General features: G+C 35.2%; 1 protein-coding gene across 1 annotated transcript in view; it reads left to right on the plus strand.

The window, feature by feature from the left end:
- Nucleotides 1–7,682, plus strand: part of EMB1345 (Transducin/WD40 repeat-like superfamily protein) — a 93,257-nt gene extending 85,575 nt beyond the window's left edge. The window contains exons 7-10 of the mRNA XM_089811099.1: nucleotides 5,915–5,977; nucleotides 6,272–6,350; nucleotides 7,016–7,099; nucleotides 7,220–7,682. Of these exons, the coding sequence (XP_089667225.1) occupies nucleotides 5,915–5,977; nucleotides 6,272–6,350; nucleotides 7,016–7,099; nucleotides 7,220–7,306 (313 nt within the window). The 3' untranslated portion in view covers nucleotides 7,307–7,682. The remainder of the gene's footprint in view (nucleotides 1–5,914; nucleotides 5,978–6,271; nucleotides 6,351–7,015; nucleotides 7,100–7,219) is intronic.
- The last annotated feature ends 3,828 nt before the right edge of the window (nucleotides 7,683–11,510 follow it).

An 11,510-nucleotide genomic window follows, 5' to 3' on the forward strand; every position in this document is an offset into this window, starting at 1 on the left:
AGGATGTTTGCGAGTGGTTTTAAGTTCATAGGAATCATACTAAAACTTTTAGATTTGCAAAGATTCTAAACCTAGCATGTCTCCATCAATGTTATCTCCAACAACTTTTCTTGACTCTCCAAAACAAGTTTGATATTAGAACAATGATTTTCCAAGGATTCTAACTCATTTCATTATGACTAGTTTGGTCCATCTCTCACACATATCCCTAACTGACATGACTCCCCAGTGACCCAAAGTTGCTTAAACTCACCTCCTAGACTTGGAGACTTTAAAATTGTGGTGCAAGAGCACCCTAGAGGCCTAAGTTTGACCAACAAGGTCAAAAGTTGTGTCTTTAAATTGTTTTGTGTTCTTACATGCAAAAAAAGCCATTATGATGTATTTGGACCTAATTGGGCAAATTTGAGGTCAATTGGGCAAAAAATGTAAAAGTTGTCAAGAATGATGTTTTGTTAACAAAACTTGTTAGCATGAATGTTGATGATACTACTTTGGGGAGTATCTTGAGCACTGGAGAGTATTGATATGTTGCATTCATCACTGTGTTTGTCATTGATGTCAACAGAACATGGTTTCTGTAAAGATTGGCTGAGTAGCAAACAGAGATCTTGATGGTACGAACAATGGTTTGATTGTTTGGTCATGCGCAGTTATGAACATGTTCAGCATAGTGTCCTGATAACGTGGTCAAGTACGTAGAGTCTAAGTCGAAGATGTACAAAAGTTGTACTTGATTTATAGAGGGCAGTTTCAAAGACAGAGTATTGGGAAAGCATTCCCTGATGATTGTTGGCTATCCTACATCTGGGATGTAATGAAGAGATGCGCAGTCACGCAGTGACAAAGGATAGTCCGTTGATGATGTCAGCAAGTGTGCAAGCCTTAGTATCGCACATCTGAAGTTTTGAATAGATTGTGAGCCGACAATGCTATTGTAATTTTAATTAATTAATTATCTTATTTTAATTAATTGGGAAAGCATCAAGGCCGACTCAAGGAATTATTATCAAGATATGGTATAAAGGAAAGATGTTTTCCTTGATTATAAAGTGTATGATGTGTATTGAGATCATTGTTGAAGTGCGAAGTGCAAAGTGTGAAAAGAAGCAGAGTGCTTACTGAATGCATGTAAGCGATCAAAGGGTATTATTGGATGCGAGACTCGATCTGGTTACAAGATCTGAAGAAGCAAAAGTCCGGTTGACAAGACAGAGATAGAGGAACAAAGTACATTTCAGTTCTATTATTCTGCAAGGAATAATACAGAGATCATTTGGACAGTGGTTTCATTGGTCTTGCCTTTGAAGCTGTTTGGGCAATGGGTCCAACTGTCTTCTAGAACTCCTAACAGGGTTGAAATCTCCTAATAGAGATTCAAAGTCTCCTAACAGGGACTCATATGTACTGAATGTTGTAACAAGACTCCTAACAGGGTCTATCATCTAACAAGGAATATTTATATTAGTACATCATCTTGTGGGTACCATCACCACCGGGGTTTTCCCTTTGATGAAGGGTTTCCCTAGTTAACATATTTGGTGTTATTCTGTATGAGTATCTTGTTGTGGTTTCAGTTTATATTACTCATATGGTTAGGATTGTTTAAGGTTGTTAATTGTGATATGAGTTGTATAACTGATTCACCCCCCCCTCTCAGTTATATCACTGGACTATATATTCTAACAAAACTAATGTAAAAGTGGTTGTAACTGTTGGAATTAGTTTTAGAGGTATAAATATGGCCTCCCAATTCAAATTCAGAGGTTGGAGCAGGATTGAGTGGAAAAAGACTACTTTTATGAATGTTTTTACCTTGTTTTTAATGACATTTATCCTTGACATCTCAAGATTTCAGACCTTGCAAATACATTGATCCTCAAGGACATGAGAAGATCAATGTATTTGAGGAGGATTGTTGTCAATTGGAGGGCATGGTTAGTTTGAACCTCACTTAAGCATTTTGTTCGATTGTGGATGTTTATTTAGATTGTGCCAGTATTGGGTATTTGGATGTATGATTACAACATGAAAATCCTTCATTACCTTTGGAGATTGCATCATCTTTGCATAGTTGTTTCATTTGGCAAAGCAAAGCTTAGTTAAGAAATTTTTTGATCTAAATATCATCCCTTGATATTATTATCCTTATTGTTAGCTTAGATTTTTTTGAACCCTTTCCCTTTTTGTCTTTATTTGAAGTAAGCCAGTTTAGTTCAAGTTCCAGTTGCTTCGTGCGAGGTCATTCATGCTTTGAATGAAAAAGAAATGATTAGCTCTAGGAAAATTTATGCAAGTCTCCTCATGATTACCAGCAATATCACATCATTAAATTGAGCTATATCCAACATAAAGTCACAAGTTCGCATTGGAAATCTTGAGGCTCTTAGTTAAGAAATTCACTGATCTAAATATCATCCCTTGATATTATTGTCCTTAGTGTTTGCTTAGATTTCTGTAAACCCTTTCTATTTTTGTCTTTATTTGAAGTAAGCCAGTTCAGTTCAAGTTCCAGTTGCTTCATGCGAGGTCATTCATGCTTTGAATGAAAAAGAAATGATTAGGTCTAGGACAATTTATGCAAGTCTCCTCATGATTACCAGCAATATCACATCATTTAATTGAGCAATATCCAACATAAAGTCACAAGTTTGCTTCGGAAATCTTGAGGTTGTGTCATTTGATCACACATTTGTTACATTGTTTGGCATTTGAAATTTCTTTGTTCAAGAAAGGACAAGATACTTAGTATTTTATTCTGCATGTTGGAGTTGTCACAAGACACATCAACAAGAATCTTCCCTAGTATAGATCCTGTATTGGTTTGGGAGGGTTTGAAGATGGCATACCATTCTATCTATTTCTGATATCATCCATTTTGGTTGACAACTGCATACTGAAGGTTATTATGATGGCTAGTTATTATCTAAATAATACCATATGGTTGCTTTAGGATGCTGTACACCCTGAAACCATTTTAGAAGGGCCATACACATTGATTTTGATGCGTGATCAGCGTTTTCAGTCCAACTATTCCAGCTCCTGTATCATGTGTACAGCCCATAAGTAACAACTGCAGCAATCTTTACAGGTCTGTAATACCATTACATCTATAATTGGAGCTGTCACCCACACCATTCTAAGGAGGTCTTATGAGTAAAATTGTTGCTATCGATTCCTTCAATATATTTCCGGCTTTGCAATCATTTGCAATTAAATAAAATTGGCTTTCTGAGGGTGTCCAAGGTTGATGTTTGATGTAGAAATTACTATCATAATATGTCCAATTCAGATCTGATTGTTTTTGGTAACCTAGGATTTATATCAGCAATTATAATTTATAATTGATGAGAGTTGTCATATGAAATTGTATAGCCACATTTGAGGATTTGACGTTTAGTTAGCAGCAAAATGTTTTAGTTTGCCCATTTCAGTTTTTGTCTGGTTTCAGAAATCAGGAAATCACAAAAGGAACATAAAATATCCAAAGATATTTTAAAGGGGCCATTACACTTTGCCTTCCTTAATGCTTTCAACACAATAAATCCAATAGGTATGTGGAAGGCATAGGAGTACCCTGCAGTACTTATTTTTAGAAGCCGCATTTGAGATCACACTCTGCAATCCTTCATCAGGTTGAGGAAGAAGTTGAAGAACCCTTGGTAAGTGTCAATAATTGTAGCTTATAGTGAATTAGATCCAAGTTGCTGGTTCAAGTTTGAAATTTTGGTATGCATTACGGCATATTTTTCTCTTTTTATTTTCCTAGTTTTGGGTATGGGTTGAGGAAGAAGTTGAAGAACCCTTGGTAAGTGTCAATAATTGTAGCTTATAGTGAATCAGATCCAAGTTGCTGGTTCAAGTTTGAAATTTTGGTATGCATTACGGCATTTTTTTCTCTTTTTATTTTCCTAGTTTTAGGTATGGGTTTGTGCATATATATATATATATATATGTATGTATGTATGTATTTATATTCTAATACTTGTTAATATATATAATTTTATGGTAAGATTATATTGTACTTCTAATTTATGTGAATATATAAATACAATATATAGTATAAGTTTTAGTAACTAAATATAATAAAAACATACATACTATAATAATTTGTACTTTAACTTATATAAACATAATTTATTAAATAATTGTCCATTTGTATAGATGTATCGTTCATAAACAATCTAATACAAATATATATCTATCCACATGTATTTCATTAATATAAACTTCATTATGTAAGTTGAATCAAGAGACTGCCCCTGTAGAGGTTTGTGTTTTAAATGGAAATTGTACTCTCTCTCTCTCTCTCTCTTTCTCTCAATATAGATAGATGGATAGATGATTAGATAGATATATAGATGGATGGATGGTTGGATGGATGGATAAATAGATAGATGGATTGATAGATTGATAGATAGATTGATGGATGGATAGATAAATAGATAGATAGACAGATAGATTGATCGATAGATAGATAGATCAATAGATGAATGGATGGATCAATAGATCAATGGGTTGATAGATAGATCGATGGATAGATAGATTAGATAGATTGGTGGGTAGATAGATAGACATGTCGATGGATAGATATTGATTTTCATGCAGTCAGTTTCCAGCAGTTGTATATTCATCAGCCACCAGGAGCAGCAAGTTTTTACACGGCATCAGACTTTTTCCTTGTGGGTGTAATCTTCATCAGGCTAGCAGAGCAGGGTCACTTTAACATTCAAATGGAGCAGTGGCTTCCAGTAACAGAATGTTCTTTATTAAATCTCCATCAAAAGTACCTGTTATTCGCTACAATTCTTCCCAGATTGGAATAGATTTGCATTTTATGGCGCAGATTCCAAGAGATGCCTGGCATAAAGAAGGTTTATACTTTAAGAATATCTGGTTTGTGTTTTAAGAAAATCCAGATTTTCATACAATGGCAGCACTTGGGGTTTGTTAGGATGAGGTGACTTTAAAATTGGAAATCCTATGCCATTCGTGTGTCTTCATGCTCCTTGAAGTGTTCCCCAGGACATGAGAGAAAAATATTAAATATTTGTACTTCATGGTTAATTATAATTGCATTTTGAAGATGTCAACATGTAAAGATGAAAATTATAAATTAAAATGGACAAATCACTCTCCTTTGGGTGTCTGCTTTGGGATGTGAAGGGTCATGCTTTGGGCATCCAAGATTGGGAAAAGAAAAGGTGTCCATTGGGAGATCTAAAGAGTCATCAGGGAGTTATGAAGCATCCATAAGGCTAATGGTTTGAATGGCTATGAATTAGGCACATATGTTGTAGCCATTTGAAGGATATTAAAAATTTATATTGTCTCATGGCTGTTCACATTTGTAGGCATGGGTTTCTGCAATGGTTTCTATCCTGTTGTTCTGGGAAACGACATTGATCTATGCTCTCCCAGTTTGCTATAAATTGGAGTCATTGCACAGTAGTTTTATCCTGAATTTCTTGAAGGCTTCCAAGTAATTCTGAGTTTAGTTGGAGAATTGAAGTGTATTGTTGTAGCATTCTCACTTTTGAAGATTGATGTAGCAAATGGTCTCAGTTGGGCTTTTCATCCTCAAAATTTTTCTTTTATTTCACATTTTAGTGATTTGTACACCATATGATTATACGAAGTTATGAATACTTCATTGAAATACAATATCATTGATGCACATTTAGGAACATGAACCTCTGAAGGTAAAATATTTACAGTGCTTGCAATATTTTCATCACCAATCAATATCACTTTAAATTGAGTTCTGCGGATGTTTCTTGCATTCTTTTATTGTAATATCTCACTGGAATCATATATTATTTTTCCTTTAAGGTGTTTATGGGAGTCAACTTAAGCATTAAAACTTCATATTGTCTATATCTAAGAGCAACAATCTTATATCTAATGGTTGCAGGAAACATCTTTGCACCATCTCTGGCTACCATGATAGGACAATATTCTCAGTTCACTGGTCACGGTGAGATGCTAATTTCTGTATTTACTTCAGCAACCAATGTCCTAGAGTAGTATCTGTACCTGTGTAATGTGGAAGTGAGTCAATCAAGTGAATCTACCATTACTGGACAGAGAAATGTGTAACCATCCTGTGCACACTCAAGCACGTATGGAAATGATGATATAACTAGATATTTCTTATGACATTTTTTAAGTTATGTTGAACATTGATAGAGAAAAAGTAGTTTACAGTGGTTTTACATGTGGATCCTTGCACTGCTACAGCTCATTGATCATTTTATACTTTTTTTCCCAGGGATGGGTTCATTGCCAGTGGGGCAGCTGATGATTGTATACGGCTTTTCAGTGAGAGCTCGGATGACTCTGCTGCAACGGTACCTCTGCGTCCTTTTGGTTATTTATCCTCATTGTTAGAATAAAATGCTGAATCTTACCATCTACTTGTTTTAAGTAAGACTAAATAATTTTTTGTTGAAACTGTAAAGTTATACAGAGCTTTTGCTGATTAAGTTAGCATTTTGCCCATTTCAGAAGTGTGCACATGGGAAACATGTCTGCATTAAAGTCTAAAGCACTGGCTGCCTATAACCAACATTTAATTTTCTCACCATGATTCTCAAGGTTGGAACTAACCAGTGGTACTGAGCACAACCAAAATGATTTGAAATCAATTTTGGTACTTTTCACAGTTTTCAGAGTCTGCTTGCTATATTTATAGCATAGGCATTCTGGAGCCGGAGAAGAAAAGCTGCTTATTGTGGCAGTTTAGTTTTCTCTTCTTAATGTAGTTGTATCTTTTCTTTATCCCATCTCTGATGGTAGAGTCCAGTATAATCAAAGTCACTGAAATTAAAAGTCGAGTCTCACCTTTTCCTTAACTCCTCCAGATCCATGTAACCAGACTTGTCTCCCCCAAACCACCCAACTGTTCTCTCATTAAAAAAATGATCACATCTAGCTGCTCTTAGGCATGGTCAACACCTTGATTGTTTGCAATTTATGTTTAGCACACTTCTTGTGTAATTTATTGTCTTTCCAGGTTCATCTCCCATCGTATAAGATGATTTTCAAGAAGGACAAGGCTCATGCAATGGATGTAAATTCTGTGCAGTGGCATCCTCTGGTAAGTGTTCTAGAAGTTGTGTAAAATCCATTCAAGGTAGTGTTTGTCTTTCCATGTAGGATATAATTCATTACAGCTTCTTGGCAAGTTTATTGATTTGAGTTTCCTGTTTGGGTTCAGAAGCCCCGGTTGCTAGCTTCAGCAGGTGATGACGGAACTATTAAAATTTGGGAAGTTGCACAGAACAGTCTAGCAAACAATGATTGATATTCTTCATTTCCACAGAAAGTCCAATGGACAATATAGTAACATGTGTGTACCAGTATAATAGTATAACCAATTATTGCTTGTTATTTTGACTGTGTCAGTTTTATACCACCTTGTCTTGTGCATTATAGAAAAATAAATCACAGATGAGATAAGGTTGGAGTTAAACAAATGACATGTACCTTTTACAATGAAATGCAAGCTGATGAGATGTCTCTTGACACAATATTCCCTTTGAATAAGATGTCAATGGGATAATTCCATGGCATGCTTCACAATATGATTCTGAGGACGTGACATTTATCCATTTTAGCTATGTGATTGTGTACACATTCTCATTAAAAAAACTATAATAAAAGGCATAAGAATATTATTATGGGTGTTAGGAATACAATAAATAAGCATAAAATGGCCTTGGTTTAAGATTTTCCCTGTTTCAGAACAGAAGTTTTGAACTTACGCGAAGCAGTGTATTGTTGGTTACCTACTTTTATGTGATATGTCAATATAAAACCACCAACCTCATATGGCTAAGGAGTTGAGATTATTTCAATGGAGGCATGTTTAGAATACCAATTAAATATTTTTATCTTGTTAGAGATGCCTGAGGTAGCTAGAGGATTCTGTGATGATCAGGACAGAAGTGAAGTTTTGAACTTACACAAATGCATTGTTGGTTACCTACTTTTATGCGATTTGTCAATATAAAATTACCAACCTCAAATTACCAACAGGATTATTTCAATGGAGGCAGAATTAGAATACCGATTGAATAGTTTTTATCTTGTTCAAGATGCCTGAGGCAGTTAAAGAATTTTGTGATGATAATCCTGTAATGATTGAGATGATAACCTTATCACAATGTTTATGTATATGTCAATCTTAAAGAACACATTTCACTCATCTTGGAGGTTGCAGCCTGCAGGATGGATACCATGTGTTGGTCAGCACATATACTAATTACTATATAAATCCCAACATGACGTGTATCTGTCTTTATGATTGGGATTTTTAAACCGTTCCTTGTGCACTTACAATTGGAAGCTTAAACCTATATTTCATGGAACCTACAGCAGGATCAGTGACAAAACCGGAATTGGAGGTACTGCAGAAGCAAAAACCAAGGGAAACTTTACCTTGGATGAAGTTGATCAAAGAGGTTGAGGCATTCAACAACCGTAATAATGATTTTGCGCTGGGCAGTTAAAACCAAACAATCATAAAATTTCTACTCATATAGCTTCAAAAGACTACCCATGAAGGCAATAAATGCTCCAACATGTGGCCTGCATCATACCATGGAAACAATAGCCCTAAAGTTTTTAAAAATAATATTCAGAAATAATAAATAGGAGTATGCTCATATTTTGGGTTCAAGTTTTATAGCAGTTTCACAAGATTGTTGAAGGTATTAAATAATTTTTTGGGCTTAATTTTTTTTTGGCTCTTGAAACATTCAGCCAAAAAATTATGATTGGCCTGTCACCTACATGTGAACAGAAGGTAGTAAGTGCTTTCAAACTTTAGCTTGCAAAGGATGTTCAACTTGGTTACCTTCTGATAATTGGCTAGAGGCTAAATATTTCAAATACACTAAAGCCTTGTGACACATTTGAAGTTTCTTTATTTGAGAACAAATAAGCTTTTGAGTAATAGGCATGAATATTCTTAATTCTCATCTTTTGAGTTCTTTATACCTCGCAACATTCTCTCAATGGGTACTCTTTGTTGGATGAATATTTTTCAACCGACAATTTTGGGTAAATCCAGTCACAAAATAGGTAGACCAACCACAATGCATGAGACAAAGTCTCTCCTACGTTAAAGGAAAGGCTTTCTCACCGTTCCTTGGACCAACTCAAGGGAAACAAGAAGTTGAAAGATTTTGTAATGGGTGATACCAATATTATTTCTTCTTAACTTTAAGGAAAGAATCCACCTACCTGTAGAACAAATAATGGGCAAGATGAAATCTCTAACTACACTTTTATCTAGTAACTGGAAACGGTGATACCGATATACTAACACTAACTCAAAGACTAGCTGAAAGCTTACTAGTTTGGCTCTAGGTCCTGTTTTAATCTATTCTATAAGAATAGCCTCTACCATTGGGGCACAAAGACTTCCAGAAGTAGGGAAATTCTAACTACATTTCATGAATTTGAGACGGTAACTTAAGCTACAATCAAAGCTTCTAGTCTATGTATTACCACACTTGCTTCCAGTCAAAGCTTCGACTCCGATTATTTCTTAACTCACTATGCTCTATTATTGAACACACAATAACAAAATGAATCAAAGACAATAGACACAAATTACAATCAAAGCTTCCAATTTGCTCTACAACAATTGCTTCCAATCAAAGCTTAGAATCCAATTGCTTCTTCCATTCACTTTTCTCCCAAATTCATATGACATGATCAAAGTTATGCTTGCACAAGTTTGGTAGAGCTTTTTTGTATACAACAGAAGATGATTTTTACAATGAGGGGAGCACTTCTTTGTATAGGCAAAGGAGTTGAGAAAAAGATGGAGGAAAAGTGGGAGCAACTCAACCAACTTTGACCCGATCTAACTACCAAGAGAAATTATTGGATTACATGTCATTACACATGTAAATCGTATTATATGTAATTACACATTTTTATGTAATACATCCTCTTCAATCACAAACATGAAAGAAAAAGAAGAAGAAAGATGGAAGAGAATTGAAACAATCCTAGGGATTGTTTTGAAGGACCTTATATTTGGTGATGCAATCCTAGATGATAACAGGATTGGGAGTTCTTGTATTTCGTGCCACTGCATTCACCTCGATAATTATGGTGTTACATCTTTTGATAACCTCTTAGTCTCTTAGATGAATGGTCCGTTGTCATTTGAAATCTTGATGTAATCAAGCTTTTTTTTGTTGAAGTTGTCGTGAATTTTGCTTTGTAGATTGACACATTCTGGAGTCTTCGACTCTTTGAAGACCTTCTCGACGGTGTCCGAATGTAAACTCGAAACAACTTTCCATCAACACTTTTTTTTTTTTTTTTGAAACAAAGTGCTTAGCGCATTCCCACACGAACTCAGGTTCTTGGACAACCATTGGGAAAATTGAGACCAAATGAATTACCACTTTTTTATTCGAAGCACGCCTTCTTGACTGGATGTCTTCATTCTTTATAGAAATTCTGACATATCTTGACTTGCTGCAACATGAAAGTTTCAATGGGATTGAATGCGTTAAAGCTTTGAGATTTGAGTTACTATTGCGAATCCATGAGGAGTGGGTATTCAAAGTATGGATTAGATACTTATGAAACACATGTGATGGCTGTAAATAAATTGAAAAACATATTTATTTGGATAGAAAGGACCAAAGTCGGACTTGGAAGGATGAATTGCATGTGAACAATGATGAGTTTTTGTGGGTAAGGTTGAGAATGCAAGTTAGGATGCATATGGATGTGTGCAAATGATAACTTTTGACTTTAAAAGTGTGACCTTTAGTCAAAAACGGGTTTTCAAGATGCAATCACATGTAAAGTGATTCACATGCAATCATGACTTGATGTAATCATGCAATGAGGTTCAAAGAATGAGAGTACATGTAAATCATAAGAATGAGATTGCATGCAAGTGCGGATGGAGGGTGAGATTACATGTAATCGCATGTAGATGAATGAGATGCAATGTGTCATGACATAGAAAGTGGAATTGCATGTAATTGCTCTTGAAGTGTAATTGCATATGAAAGGAATGGATGCAATGTGCCTTGGCATGCAATGGCGAATATGGAGTGAAACAATGCACTTGCACGAAGAGGTGGAAGGTGGAGTGAAGTGAAACGTGCTTAAGTTCTTGGGAAAGAACTTGCAATTTCTTCCAAAAGAAGAAAAATGAGGAAGTAAGCAAACAAACAACAAAAACAAGCACAAAACAAACACATGCCTTTGGTTTTAGACTCAAACATGTCAAGAAGCAAGTTGCTTTCAAGTGTAATTTAAAACTTAAAATTTGGGAAAATTCCAAACACTTAGAAATGAATGTTTTCATCCGATTCAAAGAGAATTCGCACTTTTCATGGTATACATTTGCACAAATGTGCAATAACAAGCCATAATATGCATGGAAATGGCAAGATAAGGATGAATTGATGAGCAAGTTTGAAAATGTTTACTTTGGAGGTTATGAGCCAAAAAAGCAAAATATATAG

The sequence above is a fragment of the Cupressus sempervirens genome, chromosome 11, assembly GCF_028749045.1.
Source record: "Cupressus sempervirens isolate cs-2001-9-10 chromosome 11, ASM2874904v1, whole genome shotgun sequence".
NCBI lineage: Eukaryota > Viridiplantae > Streptophyta > Pinopsida > Cupressales > Cupressaceae > Cupressus > Cupressus sempervirens.